This window comes from Acartia tonsa, chromosome 14, assembly GCF_053477335.1.
Source record: "Acartia tonsa isolate MP-2025a chromosome 14, ASM5347733v1, whole genome shotgun sequence".
Classification (NCBI taxonomy): domain Eukaryota; kingdom Metazoa; phylum Arthropoda; class Copepoda; order Calanoida; family Acartiidae; genus Acartia; species Acartia tonsa.
In genome coordinates, this window is record NC_137273.1 from 21,393,210 (window position 1) to 21,412,726 (window position 19,517).

General features: G+C 32.1%; 2 protein-coding genes across 9 annotated transcripts in view; both read right to left on the reverse strand.

The window, feature by feature from the left end:
* SrpRbeta (signal recognition particle receptor beta) lies at positions 1 to 4,995 on the reverse strand. The gene is made up of 9 exons (XM_080146984.1): positions 4,942 to 4,995; positions 4,488 to 4,545; positions 3,507 to 3,658; positions 3,157 to 3,259; positions 2,795 to 2,852; positions 2,179 to 2,302; positions 911 to 968; positions 576 to 641; positions 1 to 80 (listed from the first exon to the last, which is right to left on the reverse strand). Exons 1-9 carry the CDS (start codon positions 4,993 to 4,995, stop codon positions 1 to 3), a joined length of 753 nt encoding a protein of 250 aa, XP_080003110.1.
* Positions 3,506 to 19,517, reverse strand: part of LOC145306127 (sodium-coupled neutral amino acid transporter 7-like) — a 17,253-nt gene continuing 1,241 nt past the window's right edge. For 4 of the 8 annotated variants that reach the window (XM_080148083.1, XM_080148090.1, XM_080148088.1 and 1 more), the window contains 17 exons: positions 19,265 to 19,355; positions 18,697 to 18,759; positions 16,059 to 16,106; positions 13,684 to 13,755; positions 13,166 to 13,265; positions 12,497 to 12,525; positions 11,966 to 12,080; positions 11,475 to 11,565; positions 10,312 to 10,420; positions 9,181 to 9,249; positions 8,935 to 9,019; positions 8,489 to 8,604; positions 7,831 to 7,910; positions 7,574 to 7,702; positions 4,942 to 6,673; positions 4,488 to 4,545; positions 3,506 to 3,658 (listed from right to left, as the gene is read on the reverse strand). In XM_080148083.1, coding sequence (XP_080004209.1) covers positions 6,563 to 6,673; positions 7,574 to 7,702; positions 7,831 to 7,910; positions 8,489 to 8,604; positions 8,935 to 9,019; positions 9,181 to 9,249; positions 10,312 to 10,420; positions 11,475 to 11,565; positions 11,966 to 12,080; positions 12,497 to 12,525; positions 13,166 to 13,265; positions 13,684 to 13,755; positions 16,059 to 16,106; positions 18,697 to 18,759; positions 19,265 to 19,355 — 1,308 coding nt within the window. In that variant the 3' untranslated portion in view covers positions 3,506 to 3,658; positions 4,488 to 4,545; positions 4,942 to 6,562. Of the gene's footprint in view, positions 3,659 to 4,487; positions 4,546 to 4,941; positions 6,674 to 7,573; positions 7,703 to 7,830; positions 7,911 to 8,488; positions 8,605 to 8,934; positions 9,020 to 9,180; positions 9,250 to 10,311; positions 10,421 to 11,474; positions 11,566 to 11,965; positions 12,081 to 12,496; positions 12,526 to 13,165; positions 13,266 to 13,683; positions 13,756 to 16,058; positions 16,107 to 16,716; positions 16,780 to 17,246; positions 17,310 to 18,696; positions 18,760 to 19,264; positions 19,356 to 19,517 lie in introns of all 8 variants that reach the window. The other 4 variants (XM_080148085.1, XM_080148084.1, XM_080148086.1 and 1 more) reach the window with 4 other exon arrangements.

The window sequence follows — 19,517 nt, forward strand, 5'->3', positions numbered from 1 at the left end:
TTAGATTAAAGTTAATTGATTTCCTATGGCTTCGGTAGATTGGGAAGAAATCTCAACAAAGCTGACCTCGGATCCAATATCTAAAACAAGATCAGTTATCATAAAAACTTAGCATGTGAAAAATTCAATACATCATCCTGGCATAAGGCTTTAAACAATGATATTAGAAATGTCATTTTAAAAAAATTGAAAGCACACATAATTTGCTTTATGCGTTTTCATGAAAGAATTTTTTACTAGCAATCCTTATAATAAGGTAAAAGGATGTATGTATGTCTGTTTGTTCGTTTGTACCGAAGGATCTTGCTAACCGCTGAACCGATGGGGTTCTCCTTTAAACAAGTATCTTTTCATAGGTCCTGGGAAGGTTTATAACTTTTTAGAGGAGGATACCACCCCTCACCATCCCAAAAATTAATGTTTTTATTTTTTTTTTAAATCTAAAATAAAAAATAGGGTTATCAAATTCAACTCCCCCCTTCTCAAGTGCCTCTAGGGGCGTAGCCTCTAGTTAAAATTAAATATAGTGAAACAGCTTCATATTAATTACTCTAAAGTTATTAACAATTGTTCACCTGAGAAAGCAAAATCTTTTCCCTGTTTGCCCAAGAAGACCTGATTGTCCCCAGCTCCACCAACGCCTAAAAATAGTTATTATTCATAAAATAGACAATTTTCCGCAGATAGGAAAATGAATATTATAGGATAAATTCCAGTTTTGTTGGCCCAGAGGAACATAAGTCTTTACCTAGCCAAGTTAGAATTTTCTTAACTTACTTGGTCGGACGGACATACCAATGATGAGAAAGCATTTGATTTTTTTTAATGGTGGAAGAGTTAAAACTAGATACCTTTTTCAAAAAGGACTAAAAAAAGTTTTCTCGATCTTAGAAATTAAATACAAATTTACCTTGAAGAGTGTTTGAATGAGAAACTCTCAGAGCGTTTATTTCCTTCTCAAGAAGTGTCTGAAAATATGTACACATAATTATTTATTTGTCTTTTCTCGTATTCATTCGAAACCGATTAATATCCGGTGGATTAGAAACGGTTCTCATCTATACGAAAAAACTATGTCTAGCATTGTATTATATCCAGTTTTCTACGAATATAAAATGTCCAATCATAAGATGAAAACCAGTTTTTTAGCGCTTAGAAACTGGTTTTAATCTTAATAGTACATTTTATATCTGAGGAAAGCTGTTTATAATACGATGCGAGAAATAGCTATTCTTTCAAGAAAAGATCCGTATCCTGTTTATTAGGATTCTATCTATATTTGTATAATGTATATGTATTGTATATATATAATATACCTGTCAGGGGTACATATTCTGCATGGGATCCTCTGCTGAAAGGGGGGGGGGGGGGAATTAAAATTACGTGAAAGGGAATAAAAAGAAGAAATAAAGAGCAGGGAGTAAGGGAGGGGACAATGGATCGAATATTCAATTTTTAGGAGTCTCAGACTTTGGGGACTGGCTTAAAGGGAATGTGCAAGAATTTAGCAGTTTCTGACTGAGTTTGGGGACTTGCGCATAGAATGCCGCTACTCGTTATGTATGTTTTGAATATTGCAGACGGGGAGAAGTGATAAGGGAAGTGGGGGGAAGAGAAATAAACACTCGTTGTGTTAGTTTGGAATGTAGCAGACGAGGAGAAGGGAGGTGGGGGCAAGGGAAATAAACAGAATAAAAAGGGGCAGTCATATTCTTGCTAGCAGCTGGCCGGGTCCAATAATCTTTTAATATAAAAAGCACACCAAAAAACCTCAATATATTTCATCAAAAACAAGTTGTGATTTCACTTTACATGAAGCTATGGAAATCTATTATTCAATTAACAATCCCTTTATAATTTCCTACAAATTTATTGGATTTAACTGGATTTCATGCCCTTTCTTTGATAACTCTTATATTGAATTAATTGCCCATTGTCCCCTCCCTTACTCCCTGAATAAAGAGCCCTTAAAACATTTTCCCCCTTCTTCGGGGAAAAACAAGAAAAATATGTGGGGGGGAGGGGGGGGGGGGGCTTGAGGAATGAATAAAAAGAAGAGTAATGAAAACATTTTTTAACTTTTCCCCCTTCATGGGGGAAACCAGATGGAAGGGGCTGAAATATTTTTGAAGTAGGGAGAAAAAAAATCATGTGAAGAATATACAACTTTTATACTACCTGTATCACATTTGCTCCCTTGACAAGACCCATGTCTTGTTTGTTACAAGCAATGAGAACCCTAGGTCTGCCACTGTACACGTCAGGAGTAGATAAGATGTTGAACAGAAATTCTGTAATGTCCCTAAAAGAAAATGTAAATCTTGATGGCTAAATAAAGAAAAGTAAAATTCTTTTACTTCCCTGACCCATAGAGTGGCATACAAGATTTTGACTGGAGGTGAAAAACAGGGGAACAGATCATCCCAATTTATAAATATTAAAGAGGAGAGTTTTCACACCCTCACTTATGCTTGAACATTTAAATAAATATTTGATAAAGACAGAAATTAAATTAATCTTAATTTTTAATTTGTTATTAGTTATTTGTCAACCTAATTTTAAAGTCAAAAGTATGGTAAATAAATAGATTTTACTTAGAATAACTAACACCTAACATAAGAAAAGAGAATAAAAATTATCTGCCTACGCTTTCATGTTCTCAGAAAAATATCATAGCACATAAAAAGAATACAAGATGAGGTTATAAATTAACTGGAACATCCTACAACAACACTACCCTGTTCTGTGAAAAGTTATCATTTAATTACTGAAAAAAAGTTTTTAAAGTTTTCACCTGATTTGCTTAGAGACGACAGAACTGTCTACTACATAGATGATACCACGGGCAGACCCTTAAAAAATATATAAGTTAATCGATATGGTTCCCCTTTACAATGTACCTTTACTTAGGTCCAGGAAAGGTTTAATAATTTTGGAATGAATACCACCACCCTACAAAGAAAAGTCCAAATCCAAGAAAAAATTTTCTTTCTTTTTAAAACTAAAATTGAAAATATTCGGAATTGATAGACCGACTCCTCTTATAATTGTGTAACGATCAATATAGCCGTTTAGAGATCTTATCGAACAATGACATACATACAGACAAGACTTAAATCCTGTAACTTTAGTACATAGGATGGATAGTTTACTAACCTACATATTTGCCAAGAATGTTATCCCTCAGTCTCTCATGGCCTGGAATATCAATAAGATTGACTGGTTTACATCCTGCCAAAGTCAACACAGCCTTGTTTTCCTAAATAACAAGAAAAAACTGTTGTAAATTATGTGGATAAAACTTTTGCATTTAATTTATAGCATTTAATCTATCTAATAACCAACTTCTCAAAAAATCTTAGGCCCTGCAAAATTATGTTCATAGGTGTTAAACTATCTATGTGTCTTTAATCATTTAAATCAACTATTTATCCGTTGGTAATCCTTTCCCTCAAAAAATTGCCCTTATATGATCCTGCTAAACAATATATAACATAAATCTATGCCTTCATGGAAGTATAGGACTCAACAGGTTTGCCAGTCATCAGCTGAGAGAATAACGTCGTCTTCCCGCTGTCACATGTTCCACAGAGCAGAATGCCGCGTCCAAATCTTTTCCTCTTGGTGATCAACAGAATCAGAACCAGAGTAAATAATCCTAAAATAAGTAAGTACTTAAGATTTCCCTTTATTTAATTAATAAAGGGAAAAGTAGGTTGCGGGTAAAATCCGTAAAGGTGTGTGTTTTAAGGCTTCAAAACCGTCGAACAGTAATATTCACTAAATATGTTTATTCCTTATTGAAAATTTTTTCTAAATTCACAATACCTGAAAATTAATAATAAAACTTAAAAAATCATCAAGTGCTTTGCTAATGTCAAGCTGACAAATATTAATTTTTAATATATAATACATAGAATTACCATGGACAATCAAATAATGTTTTTAAAAATTGATATCTTTGAATTAATTGGCATTATTTGTAATTTTTGAAACTCTTACCAATATTTTTTTTATAATTGTTAATTTTGTTATTGTTGTCAGTTTGACATTGGCGTAGCATTAGATGACTTTTTCGATTTTTTTTACAATTTTTTTAACTTAAATTTTTTTTTTGTCTATACTTCTTTTCAATAAGGAATACACTACACATATTTAGTGAATATAATCATTCTACTACTGTTTTTAAGCCTTAAAACACAAACCTTTACGGATTTTACCTGCAACCTACTTTTCCCTTTGTGAGTTTGAACTCAGGGATCTAAAGTAATAATACGATGGCAGATAAATAAATAACAATTTGTGGTTTAGTCCCCAAAGTTGTTAACCAACCAATAAAATAACGTTATTATAAAACTTTGTGACTAATGTATTGAACAGCCCAAAGTCCTCTCCCTCAATGGTATGTATGTACTCGTAGACTGTAGTTGCTTTATTTGACAGTTATTATTTTTCAAAACTTTTTTACTATAGAAAAACAAGCTTACCAACAAAAAGTGCAACTACAATTCCAATGGTCTGAGGGTCCTTACTTTCCAACTTTTCCTAAAAACAATTTTAATACATTATCAGGTAGTATGGTTACTTGACAATTACCTCGTACGGGCAAGGCTGCTGTCACTGACACTTTCACAAGTCCAACCCAACAACCTTGAAGATTACCAATAAGTTTTTTTTCCTGTTAAAGCACACAGGGCGTAGGGTGACACTCAACAGACACCCAAACCTTTGATTGCACTGCACAGTTGTACTTTTATGGGCCAACATTTCTCCTACTTTTAATATAGATCGTCAACATTTTCAAAGTATCAAGTACGAAACTGTGTGGTCTGGACTCGAACCTGACACGTTATCAATTACTAATGTCGCAGGTTTTACCTGTTAATTATAAATAATTCCGCAAACGTTAAAATTAAACTTGAAGTATAAAACTCTACCAACCTTAGTTTCCTCAAAGAATCCTTTGATATTTTGAGTGGGAGGTGGTGCCGCCATTTTAAATCTGCAATAATATAAATAAATCATACCTTAATCATTATAATAAATAATTATGTTCAAAATTACACTAAGTTATTCTTTTATATAATGATATGTTTAAAATAGAATAGATTTACAATATTTTATATAGTTTTTAAAAAATAATGTCTTTTTTTTAAAATGTAGTTAATCTACCTAATAAAGTAAGTCTTAAAAAATACTATATCAAATGAAACTTTTTTGACATCAAAAATATGATTTAGTATATTTTTACAATATAAAAGAACTTTTTCATGTAAAAGTTGTTAAGGATTTGACTTGATTATCTCATAAAAGGAGAGGGAGATAAATTGGAACGAAGTGTTCAATACATTTAGAAACTTCCTTAACATTTTAATGTTGTAATAGTAAACTATTAACAGGTGTTAAGAAGATTAGTTGAACTGATCTTCCTAATACATGTTTATAGGAAACTAGATTTCAATTTGTAGCTTTTTTGGATGATTCTCATGGTACTATGAATGTCGGGGTAAGTTCCCGTCCTTCTCTTTTTTCCTTTAGAGTTACTATTAATTCTGCTATACAGTCAGATCACAGGCAGTTTTAAAAGACACGGATTGTCAATGCTTAATGCAGTATTAAAATAATATCAAAATATTTTATTTAAACAAATTAAAGCTTGATTGCCTACCTAACCTAAGTTTTCAAAAGTGTTGAAGGCCAATCAATAGAATAAAGCCATGAATCTTAAGGGATGGGACATTGGACGATAAATATATGTAATCATTAAAAAAATACTACAATTAAAGTTAAAATTAATATGAATATGAAAATAGAAAAAAGATGATTGATATGAAAGATGAAATTTGACTAAATCACAGCACTTTAATCATTTTATAAACTAAAATCATTGTTCTTTAAATCACAACTTTCTACTAGATGCCTTGAATTATCTTTAGTTTCGCAACTTCTCTATAAGTATTTAGTTCTCCAAAATATATTTATTTAAATGTTCCTTTTTCCTATCATATAAAGGATGTTTGTCCGTAAAAATCTCGCTAACCGCCGAACCCAGAGTGTTCTCCAATTTAGTGAAGCTTAACATAACTTCCTGCAATGTTTATTTTATTTCTAAACTAAAATCTTAGGCTGGTTTTAGGCTTTTTATTGCCCATATTTCCATAAATGCTAAGGACGATATTCTTAGAAAATGTTTTATATAATAGTTGTATCAAGACTTTTGTTATAAGCAATCACACACATACACACAAAAAGACAAGCAAACATTTACTGTTGTCTTTTACTTCGCTACTACTGAATTTAATTGTCTTTGTTAATAAATATGAAATATAATGAGCATTAATGTTACTTCACAATCAAAACATAAGATCATTTCTAGAGAAACTAAGTTAAATTAAACTACAATTGCAATGTCAGGAAAGGTCAATAGAAGTCAAATAAATTTTCCTTAAAAAGAATTCAATTTATCTTCTATTTACCTATTCCTTGATGCTCAGTGTAAAATGGCGCCTTTTTTCAATTGAATTCACGCATTTTCTGATTTGTAATTTTTGAGTTTTCCTTACTAATGTACAAGCATATATGTACTGTAGTGTAGTTTGGCTTTTTCTTTTCCCGGAACTTGACATAACAATCCTTTCGACGATTTTTCTCCAGAAAAGTCGTTTATAAGTGCCTGAAAAACAAATGTTATTAAATTAAATGTTAAAAAAATATTTTTTGAGGAACAATTTCTACAAAGGAAGGGACATTGGGCTGTTTATTAAACTAGTCCCCAAAATTTTATAATAACGTTGTCTTGTTCGTTGGCTTAACAACTTTGGGGACTTTTTATGAATTTTGATTAGTTGGTTCATTAAGTTGAGTGTCCAAACGTTTCAACCACTAATTGTAATCAACAGTAAGGGGTTATTTTGTGTATTATAATTTGGGATGTACATCAATTTATCGGCCATTGTCTTATCCCTTTAGATCCCTTATAATATTTTTTAGTTGTTTTATTTAAGTGTACGTTGAATTTAGCAAAGCATTTGATTAACAATCTAAAGGCATTTGTTTTAGTAAAGTTTTTAAAGTAAAAAAATTGACGTACAGAGTTACTTATAAAGCAGAATCACATTGCTTAGAGCCAGGGAGAGGACATTAGAATGTAAATTACACTGGTACTCTAAGTTTCATAACTGTGATATCTTATTTGTTGACTGTAAAACTGTTGGTACTTTTATTGAATTTTGATTGGTTGGTTCATCAAATTATTGGTGTCTAAACTTATCAACCAACAAGGGGGAGGTCATTTTCTAGTAAATTCCGTAAAAGTGTGTAAAGGTGTGTGTGTTATAAGGCCTAAAAATAGTAGTAGAACGATAAGGTGCTCCCTATTGTTCTATTCAATAGGGAATACAAATATATAGAGCACCTTATCGTTCTACTACTATTTTTAGGCCTTATAACACACACACCTTTACGGAATTTACTAGAAAATGACCTCCCCCTTTTTAGCTAGAGAAGTGGCAGTTTATCAATTTATAATCCATTGTCCTATCCCTTAATCTCCCTGAGATGAGCAGAACCATACCTGTGTTAGAATCACTCCAAACAGGAAGGTACCAATGAGCAGAAAGAAAACGGAGAACAATATTTTCAGCTTGGATTTTGTGGTTACAAGACTTGGATCTGACATCAGGGTTGACTGCAGTAGACATAATCCTGTTTTGAGTACCAACTTATAAAATCAACAGTCTCTAGTGGAAAATAGCCTAAAACCTAACCAAGACAACTATAAAGTTTCTAGATGTTTTCACCCTTATATATTGTATTATATTAAATGTTGGTTCCTGGAAATATGAATATAAACACAGCGGCCAAAGATCCGAGCATGTTGATTACTTTACTGATGTCGGGTATCTCAATAGCTAAAAATAAACATTTATTATTCACTAACAAGACATAAAGAGTTTGTTAGATTAAAAACTTTAGTTACATTTATTAAATCATGATTGTTTTTTTTCTCTCAAACTAGCAGTGTCAAAACTTTTTAACCAATAGATTATCAATTTTTTTATCATCATTGGAGATGTAGATAAATATATCCTCCAGTATCTTATTCCTTAATATCCCTGATAAAAAAACAGCAACAAGCCGTTTTTTACTCCACAGGGTGATCAAAGGCTGCTGACAATTTTTCAGTGTTTCTGTAACAATGTGTTTTTTTTATGGATATGGTTGTCAGCCCTATGATTGCGGTGTAAAGCGTCCATTTGCCCATCAGACAACCAACCCTTTGATAGCACGACCTTTGTCTCAGAAGTCCTAACTGTGCATGGTAGTGAGCTGCACCTATTTTTGGGCAAAGGCATTCTCCGTACTCTATTTATGTCGCGCACCTGACATAGCATCAGCATTTAAACGTCTTTAGTTATGACGCGGTGTAGGACCGAGATTCGAACCTATCACCTTCCCAACGACGGTAACGGGTATCACTGATATTTACCTAATATGATAGATAGAACAAACCAGATGGTAGCTATGCCCACACGTCTAAACCTTTCCTTGGTAACACTATCCTCTCGTATACACAGGTCTTTCACCAGGCTGGATATTCCTTCCCTGAAAATCAAAGGAAACAAGATTAGTTTTTATGGAAACGTATGCCGTTTGCCATCATCCTTTCCGATGGTAAAATTTGACTATTCAAATAATTTAGTAATAAGATGGGGGGCCGGTGGGTGGAGAAGGAGGGTGTCGATTATTTTTTCTAGGGGCCAATTTCTATTGGGAGGGTGGTAATGCCTTCCCTCAAAATAGCTAAAAGCCATCCTAGGACCCATGAGAAGCTACATTGTCAAGGAGAACCATATCTGTTCAGAGGTTAGCGAGATCATTCGGTACAAACAGACATCCTGGTATATCCTTTTATATGTGGATCCTTATTTTTACCTTCCACAGAATAGAAGAATGGGGTAGGTGGTGTAGGTTTTAAAGGCCATAGAAATCAATGCTATCAACACCCAAACATTCGAGGCTAAAAAGTAAATTTGGTTTAAAACATAGATTATAAGCGCATCTACTATAAAAATAGGTTATGTCCGTCCGTAGGACACACCGTTTCAATTTTGTGATTTTTGAAGATATTCATTGGAAATTGAATAGTATCTTCGCTTTAAAAAAAAGGTTACAAAATACCTGAATAATTTTCAAGTATGTCATCAAGTACATTTGCACCAAATGTGAGGTAACCAAAGGTGGCAGCTCCTAAATATGTTAATGTTGCTTAAGATCTATTGAACGACATCGCTTTCTATTATGTGCTCTTGTAAGCAAATTTTGCAAGAGTTAAAACGTTACCTAAAACAATGAAAAAAATAATCAAATAAAGAATAAGATATTTTTTTTACTTTCTTCTATCCTTTTCTCTTTTTTTGTAATCACTGTACAATCGCATTACAATTCGATTTGTCCGTTGGTCCATCTATGATTTTTATGCTTTAGTACTTAAAAAGTATATCCGATTATATAAAGTAAAGTAAGTGTTTTTTGTCTGTCCCGAAAGATCTCGCTAACCCCTGAACCGATATTGTTCGTCTTTACAGTGAAGCTTCTTATATGTCCTGGGAAGGTTTTAAACTATTTTTAGGGAGGGTGTCTTCACCCCGAAAAATATTTTTTTTTACTCTTTTGAAACTCAAATTTAAGTGCCCCTAGAGGCTTCTAGTATTATATAATAGAAGATAAGATATTGGACACGCTCCTAAAACATTAATACGACTGTACTAAAAGCAATGGTGAAGAACTTGATGTTCTTATGCTTCCTACAAGAGCCGCTGGACGTATAGACATTGTAATTTATAGAGTAACTACGCTCCTTTCAACATTGTAATACCTGTATATATAAAGACACAAATGGCTATTGCTGTACTAGAGGCTAATGTGTAGGTCTTTATGTTCTTATGATTCATTTAAGACAGATGGACGTAGAGACATTGTAATTTTTTAAAGTAGCTACGCTCCTATCCTATTATATAAAGTAGTAAGCTTTTTTTGTCTGTAGCGAAAGATCTCGCTAACCGCTCAACCAATATAGATCTCCTTAACAGTAAAGCTTCTTATAGGTCCAGGAAACGTTTTTAAGTATTTGGGGGAGGGTATCTACACCCTCTTCTAATAAAAAATAGCCCCCCCCCCCCAAACAAAAATATTTTTTTCTTTTTCTTTTAAAACTAAAATAAAAGGGTAGGGGGAGTTCGAATTACCGCCCTCACCTTAAGTACCCCTAGAGGCTTCTAATGGTGTAGCCGCTAGTAAATAATATAATACCTGTATATGTAAAGACGCAAATGGCAATAGCTGTACTAGAGGCTATGGTGAAGGACTTGATATTCTTGTGCTTCATACATGAGTAGATGGGTATAACACTGACATGGCACTAAAAAATTAAATCAAGTTTTAAATGCATTTGTAGCCAAAATAAACTCATCTTATGGGAAAAATCAAATATAAAACCTATAAAAATCAGCTTAATAAAAAATATACGAATACATCATATGTGTTAAATTCCTAATTTCGTAATTTTTTTACAGTAATTTATACGTATAGTGCTAAGAATTAAAATAAAATTGTTCTTTACACTAAATGAGTGCGTTTGATGGTTTACAAAAAGAGTCATCTAAAAAAAAGCCCATCTCAGAAAACGCCTATCTCAAAAAACGCCCATCTCAGAAAACTCCTATCTCAAAAAATCAACTTTTTCATAAAATGCCTACTACATTTTAGAAAAATAAGGTTTTGAAGACGAAATATTATAAAATGCATGACTAAGTTTATTTTATTCAAGGATCTAAAGAGATAAGACAATGGCCTAAAAATTTCTGTACATCCCCAATAATGATTTACAAAATTGCACCTTCTGTAGATTACAATTAGAGGTTGAAACGTTTGGACTAGGGTTGGCAATCCGGATTCGGAATCCGGGATCCGCCCATTTTTGGAATCCGAATCCGGAATCCGTTTTTTAATAGCGGATTCCGGATTCTTAATTGGTATGCTAAAATTAGCGTCTTGAGTTTTTACTTTCAACTCTCGCTTTTTGAAGGCAAAGATTATCATTATTATATACAAAATCTTTTAAAATCTGGTTCGATTATCGGAAGTGAATTATAGAGAACACCAAGAACATTAATTTTATATATATATGTAGCACTTATTTTTTTATTTTTTTGAAAAGCCTTTAAAAATACTGCTAGAATCCGGAATCCGCCAAAAATTAGAATTCGGAATCCGCCACTTTTTTTGACGGATTCTTTAAAGAATCCGGAATACGAATCCGGCCCAAAAATTCGACGGATTGCCATCGCTAGTTTGAACACTCAACTCGAACAAACCTATCAAATTCAAAAGTTTTCAAACCAATGAATAAGAAAACATTACCATAAAACTTTGGGGACTAGTGTAATAAACACCCCAATTTGGTTTATGCTGACCTGATAACCAAAACAGATGACCGGAATAACATTAAAAACATCCAACCAACTATCAGGGGCTTTCTTTATTTCTCCAGGAATATACCCTCCACTATAAATATATAGATGGATATTAATTGATAGTTAGATAGATAAATAGATGGATGGGTGGACTGATAAATTTAGATTGTAGCAAGTGAATAGATAGAAATGTATTGCAGATAGATGGATAAACGGATGGATGAATTAATAGATGAATAAATAAAATAGAAAGATTAATTAATTGTTAGATAGATAGATGAATTAATTGACTAGACGGATGGATTATATATGGATGGCTTAATATATATAGAATAGATGGATAATGGATATTGATAGATTGATAAGATTATAATAAATTAAATTAATAGATAGATAGATTTACATATATGGATAAATAAATAACAAAATGAGTAGAAAATGAAAAGATTGATGAATAATTAGAAGATAGATAAATATCTAAAAGAACTAACCTGGCGTATTGAATAAGAATCAAGGCCACAACATAAACAATAGTAAAGACTCCCATGATAGAAGCATACTTGAGAAAATCTATCCTCTTAGAATAGCACATGGGAAGAACAAGAACTACAGTAAAGATACATCTAGCGGTTAAATCACAAACTAATCTGATAAAATTCTAAAGTGAAAATTAAAATTTTAAAATGGAACCATACCCTAACAAAATTTATAAAGCATTCTCTGAAATAAACCCAGGGAGGATGGGAATATTGAAGTGTGCTTGTTCTTTAAAGTTTTATGACGCGTTATTTCATTCGTGGACATTTATGAAAACTTGATTGGGTATTACAAACTATATTGGCAAAACTCAAAACTTTTTCATCAATAATGTTTCTCAACAAATGCGGTAATTTTGTGTATTATAATTGGAAATTTACACGAATTTATCGTTTATTGACTTATCCCTAAAGATTCCCTAGGAAAATCTAAAATCATCATCGCATTTAATAAAAATTCATCTAATGTTAATTGGTGTATCTTTCCTGTACAAGTCGCCGGAACAATAAAATCTCTGAAAAAAAAGAACATAATAGGTATCTATTTTGTTTATAAACATTATCACAACTAAACTCGAAGGCTCTTGTTTCATAATAGATTTATCATGGTCAATCAAAATAAAGAAACATATAAATTATGTAATAATACGTTTGGCACATTTTTTACATCGAATGTCCTAACGTTTTATACTTAGAAATCCAACTATTGAAAGTTGAATCCATATGGATGAAATAAAAAAAAGTTTCATGTCTTAGCACTTTCTAACCAATAATGTGTTCGGATTGTTTCCATACTGTTATATTATTGATCTTATGAAGGGATTGTTCATCTAGACATTTCATATTTATAATATACAGGTAAAGAAGAGACATTGGATGTTTTCTTATTCGTTGTCTTAGGTACCAACTTTGGGGACTTTAAAATTTAATAGATTTGTTCATTAAGTAGAGTGCCCAAATGTTTCAACCACTAATTTAAATGGGACGTTGCCGTTCCTGCAACTGGCAGAAATACAGTGGTTGTAATTTTGTCAAAATTGTTTGTCTGGATGTAAATTCGACAGTAAATCTGCAGATGGGGTAATTTTGTGTTTATTTACATTGGGATGTACATTAATTTATCGGTCATAGTCATTAGATCCCTAAAATGTATACCTGTTAAGATACCAATTATAGCAGAAGTGTGGTCCAATAAGAGAATAGAAAGCTCGGTCAAACTGGTCACCAATGATGATCAAAAATGTTATACATGTTCCTAAATATAATATAGGTCCTATACAATATACATAATTTTTTTTTTATTTTATTTTAACTATTTAACTACTTCACTTCATTGTACAATATATTACGCTTCTTTCTAGCCTTTGGGGCTTTGCCTGAAGAGATATTTAGGGGTCGCCTAAATATTTATATTCGCTTCAAAATAGTAAACTAGGAGAATTTTTTAAGAAGGTAGAGTGTCACACCCCACTCTCCAAGAAAATGGCTTTAAACAATCATAGGATCACGATAAGTTTAGCGGTTATCGAGATTTTCAGACGGACAGACATCCTTCTACTTTATATTACAGATAGTTCTTAATAAATAGAATGAATGCATGTTCTTTTTATATTTAGTTTTGTATTAATTTAGCACAACAAGTATAGATAATAATGTGTATTTTGTATGCTTACCAAAACAGTAGATTGCAACAATAAATGACGTCACCCTTTGTCCCCAGGGTCCGCACGCTGTGTACATAACATCTAAAATATTTATCACATTACTATGATATGTCTGTTTAGTAATTTTTGCATATTTCAAGACTCAAAAAAAATGATAAACGGCAGTTATAATAAATTGGCTTTGCTTGTATTAATTTGTTTTATGTGAAGCATTTCTATAATTAGGGAGAGGCCCACAGTGGTCTATTTTGGCCTTTTGGTGGACATTTCACCTACCTCTACTCAAAGTCAATTTTCTCAGCTTGTAGTTGATAGAATCGTTCAAAATAAAAAGCCTGCGCCTTATTATTACCTAATGCAACTCGTATATTCATCTAGAGAAGAAAAACAAAAGCCAACTGGTCTAGAAAATACTTTGAAACTTAGCTAAAATTTCATATTTTCATAATATTTTCTTAATTGGTAAAGAGCCTAAATTCGATGTTTTATAGCAATAAAACATTGAAAAACCTTGAAGCATTAATAAATATTACTGTAGAAATGATTATTTAAAGGTAAATGCCCTTCACCAACCTTGTGCAACATACATTTGATACAACTAATTCAAGTTTCTTCACCCTTTTTTACGAAGTTGTTTTCTCTTAGATAAGTAATAATACTTTATCTATATAGTAATGTTTTTAGCTGTTTAACAGCTAAATCTAGAAATTAAAAAAATTATTAATATATCCAGTAAAATTAAATAGAAATGGGTATTAATGAAAGAAGTTAAATTTACCGAAATTCTTACTGTTAAAAAATATCATTAAATAGTCTTATAAAATGGCAAACAGTTGAGCAGAAGCCGTTTTCCAGCTGCCATATGGATGGGCCCCCACTATTTTTGGAAGTATTTTTGAGCTCAGCACCCATAAAAACTTACCCCTAGCTAGACACGACACAATCCATATCTACACATCATACTCTTGGCCACTCCCAGCCGTTTCCGCTAGTTCTAGCCGTTGAGCAGCTGGTACAAGAAATTCTTAAAATGGCTATTGGTAACAATCAATTATAGCAAAATTATGTTTCAAGAAGTTGTTTCCTACGTAATAAATGATGGATTTGCCCTGAAAATGGCAAAAAAAAAACTGCTAAACGGCTGAGCCGCCAGCCGTTAGCCATTACTTTTCCAACTTTTTGTTTGATTTAGGGAAAATAGACACCTACCAAGGAATATTCATGCAAAGTTTCATAACAAAATTCGGGTTCTAAGTGCCATTTGGGCATTGAAAAGGATGCATTAAAAAGTACCCCCTTCCCCTTAAAAAGATTAAAACATTCATTTTAAATCTCTTAAAGTCTCTTAATTTATCGTAGGCACTTTATGGGCAGTTTAAATGCATCAGAAATTAAAATTAACAATGAAAAGAAAAAAAATTGCAACAATTTTTTCTTCTTGTATTGTAATTTTAGAGTTTGGACCCTTAAATTAAAGTTAAAATTTGCAAGAAACCGGGCCCTGCAACAACCTAAACTAAACATCAAACTATGGCATTATACCTGTATATTAAGAATAATATATGGTTTGGTATGTTGCGGGACCCGGTTTTTGGTGAAAAACTTAAAAAACTGAAAATTATTGCCAAAATTTTTTGCAAAAATATTTAAGAAAAGACATGAAAATTTTTCAAAAACAACATAAAAATGGATGAAAAAAGTTAAAAAAAAATTTTTAAACCCCAGTTTCCTAATAGATCCTGTAGTATTATAAATATAAATAGGTGAAGAAACTTCATTGTATCAATGTAACACTGAAAAAAAATATTTTTTCCAGATATGGTGAAAATTCAAAAGGTAAAATTCTTGACGTGAAAATAATCCTTAACCTTCATGTTTCAAAGTTCATAATTCATCAACCAATAGTTAAAAAGACAAAAACTCTTCTGTTTTATATGAGATAGGGTATATATTTTCAAAATAATTTATTAATTTAGAGAAACTCCAAAGTTGATTTTTGGCGAAATGTCTGGCCTTAGACCGCTGTGAGGCCTGACTTTCGCAACAGATAGCTCTAATCATTAATTTAGGCATACTAGAAGTGTCCTATCGATTTCCAACTTTACATGATGATGCCTGTAACAGTTAGGTATAATCTAGAAAGCATGGCAGCTATAAATCAATCCTTAAAGTCCGTACATCAATTTTAAACATAACTTCTAAATTATTTTGAATATTAAACGAGTTGTTACCTGTAATATATTTGTATTTGCTCGTTTGTCTTATTTGTTACGATTCGCTTTTAAGGATGTTTTCATCCTTGTTCAAATATAAACAGGAGCGATTACGTTCCATAAAGTAAAGTCTTATCAAAACTAAAATGAAAAGAGATAATGTAAACAAACCTTGCAGTGTAGATGAATTCTTGATATTTGCTGTACTTGCCAGGATAACTAAAATAATAGCATTTTTTTTGTCAATCACTTTTGTGATTACTATATTTGTCCTTAGTTTCTATTCATTTTATTGTTTGTCTATGAATGTTTTAATAGCTGTTTTGTTTGTTATAATATGGGTTAGTGTTTGTAATCCATATGTAAAAGTAAAAGGATGTCTATCTGTGTCTGTGTGTATGTAGCGAAAGATCTCGAAAATCACTAAAGAAATATCTCGCAAACTGTTGAACCGATGTGGTTCTTAATAGTGAATCTTCACATAGGTTCAAGGATGGTTCATAACTAATTATGGGGACACATTAAGCTAGTACCATACCTGCTGATATCACCACCTTTCTATATTAATATCTGTATGTATACCTATCTATGTATTACCTAATGCAAACATGATAAATACAAGTAGAACAGCTTGAACCATAACTGCACCAAGTACACCACCTCGCCTATATCTGTATATATACTATACCTATCTATATATCAATCTATCTATATATTACCTAATGCAAACATTATAAATAGAAGTATAACAGCTTGAACCATAACCGCTAAAAGAAAACCACCTATCTACCTATCTATCTATCTGTATACCTATCTATCTATAAATTACCTAATGCAAACATTATAAATACAAGTAGAACAGCTTGAACCATAACTGCTGAAAGAACACCAACTATCTATCTATCTGTATGTATACCTATCTATCTATATATTACCTAATGCAAACATTATAAATACAAGTAGAACAGCTTGAACCATAACTGCTGAAAGAACACCAACTATCTATCTATCTGTATGTATACCTATCTATCTATATATTACCTAATGCAAACATTATAAATACAAGTAGAACAGCTTGAACCATAACTGCTGAAAGAACACCAACTATCTATCTATCTGTATGTATACCTATCTATCTATATATTACCTAATGCAAACATTATAAATACAAGTAGAACAGCTTGAACCATAACTGCTGAAAGAACACCAACTATCTATCTATCTGTATGTATACCTATCTATCTATATATTACCTAATGCAAACATTATAAATACAAGTAGAACAGCTTGAACCATAACTGCTGAAAGAACACCAACTATCTATCTATCTGTATGTATACCTATCTATCTATATATTACCTAATGCAAACATTATAAATACAAGTAGAACAGCTTGAACCATAACTGCTGAAAGAACACCAACTATCTATCTATCTGTATGTATATCTATCTATCTATATACAGTGTGGCCACAACCAAAAAAATACTGATACTGAAGAAAAAAAAGGAAATACTGAAAATACTGAATCCTAAAATAAGAAAAAATACTGAAATACTGAACAAAAAAATACAAATACTGAATAAGTATTTTTTTATATGATTCCTCATTTCAAAATTTATTATTAGGGGGATATTTTAAAGATCTTTTAATTTTGCCTCTTAGATTTTCTTGCACCAATTAAGCAGAAAATGACTGATAAATATCTTAAATGATTACAAAACTTAAATACTTTTTAGTTGAGTTAAGAGCATAGACGTCCAACCTTTTTTTTGGGGGGGGTTACAATTTTTTTAAGGGGAGGGTAAAATGGGGCGCGAAGCGCGCCGCAAATTTTTTTTACCCCCTTCAAAATTTTTACCCCGGGGGTAAAATTTGTTTGGGGGGGGGGGTATTTACCCCCCATGAAATCTGTTGGCAGGGGTAAATTTTGTTTACCACCCCCCCAAAATTTACCCCTGGGATCAAATTTTTGGGGGGGTAATTTAAATTTTATTAAATATTTAGTATTAAAAATGCGCGCAAAGCGCCAAAAATTTTTTTTTTGTTCAAGATTTTTTATTTTTTTGGGGGGGGGTATTTACCCCCCCAAAATTGTTTGGGGGGGTAAATACCCCCTCCTAAATGGAGGTGCCGTAGGCACCCCCAGGGTAGGGGTAAGTTTTGAATGGGGGGGGGGGGTAATCGCCACTTTACCCCCCCCCCCCCTTGGACGTCTATGGTTAAGAGCATGCTAAGAAACTTTACCTTCAATGATCATGCAAAGTACTCACCTTAGATTATTCATTCTATTAATAGACAAAAAAAATATCTGAAAAAAATACTGTATAAAAGCATCTCAAATATCTAAAAAATTTATATTTGAGATGAAATTGAAAAAAAAATGTATATTACCATAAAAAAGCAAAGTTAATGTACAAAGTTATAGGGTAATTTAAAGGAAAGTAAAGTGAGGCGCGAAGTGCTGAAAAAAATCTGACATCAACTACTTGAAAAAACATCTCATTTATGCAAAATTTTTTGGAATTTAAGAAATAATGAAAATACTGAATAATGAAAATTTCCAAAAACTGAAAAATACTGAATAAAATTTTCAAATACTGAATATTCAGTATTTACTGAAAATACTGAACCCCCAATTTCCAAATACTGAAGAATACTGAATATTTTCAGTATACTGAAAAATGTGGCCACGCTGTATAATATATTACCTAATGCAAACATAATAAATACAAGTAGAACAGCTTGAACCATAACTGCTGAAAGAACACCACCAATCTATCTATCTGTATATACCTATCTATATATTACCTAATGCAAACATAATAAATACAAGTAGAACAGCTTGAACCATAACTGCTGAAAGAACACCACCTGCCAAGAGAAATGACAAAATTAGATTTTTTGAATGTGTGTTAAGATATCACCAATCACTGAACCCATCGATTATTTTATTTTAGGAAAGCTTCTAATAGGTCCTGAGCTGTTTAATTTTTGGATTGCAGTCTAATATTTCAGGCTATTTTTTTTCGTTTTCTATACCTTTTATGGGATCTTGGACAAAGTAGCTAGGCAGGCCTTTATTAACAGTGGAGACTACTTTCCTTAGGAAGCTACTTTCCTTAAGTAAATGTCCCGAGGCTACTTTGTCCGGAGGTTACTTTGTCCGAGGCTACTTTGTCCAAGATCCCTTTTATGTAGTACCAAGATTTTTTTTGGTTTTAATATCTCGAAAATAAGTGAAATTACTGAGTTCTCCATTTCATGAAAGCTTCTCATAAATCTCGGAATGGTTAAAGGATTTTTTTGTTAGGAAAATTTAGGAAAATGTATAAGAATTTTACACATTTGGTGTGCGCTAGTACAAAAAAATAATGACCTGCTTTATGATATTGTTCAGGAAAGTTTAGAAGTCCAGCTCCTAGTGCGGCATTCACTATCAAGAATACTGTGGCTAGCGTACCAGTTCCCTAAATAATAAACAGAAAATTGTAAAAAAAATGTCACATCAGGGTTTGCTTTGGTGAAAAGAATTTTTTGGACGGCGGTTTTTATGGAGAATAACCCTGATTCTGTGTCCTGCAGACATTACAAGATTATCCAGGTCCTGTATGATGGATAATATCCTACCT

What these genes read in the sequence shown, in the direction of transcription:
- SrpRbeta (XM_080146984.1), bottom strand. Translation starts at nt 4,995, where the DNA reads ATGGCGGCACCACCTCCCACTCAAAATATCAAAGGATTCTTTGAGGAA. An exon ending in CATTCTTGGCAAATATGTAG is followed by an intron (nt 2,853 to 3,156) that starts GTTAGTAAACTA and finishes ATATTTTTTAAG; the next exon opens with GGTCTGCCCGTGGTATCATC. An exon ending in AAAAGATTTTGCTTTCTCAG is followed by an intron (nt 81 to 575) that starts GTGAACAATTGT and finishes ATCTTGTTTTAG; the next exon opens with ATATTGGATCCGAGGTCAGC.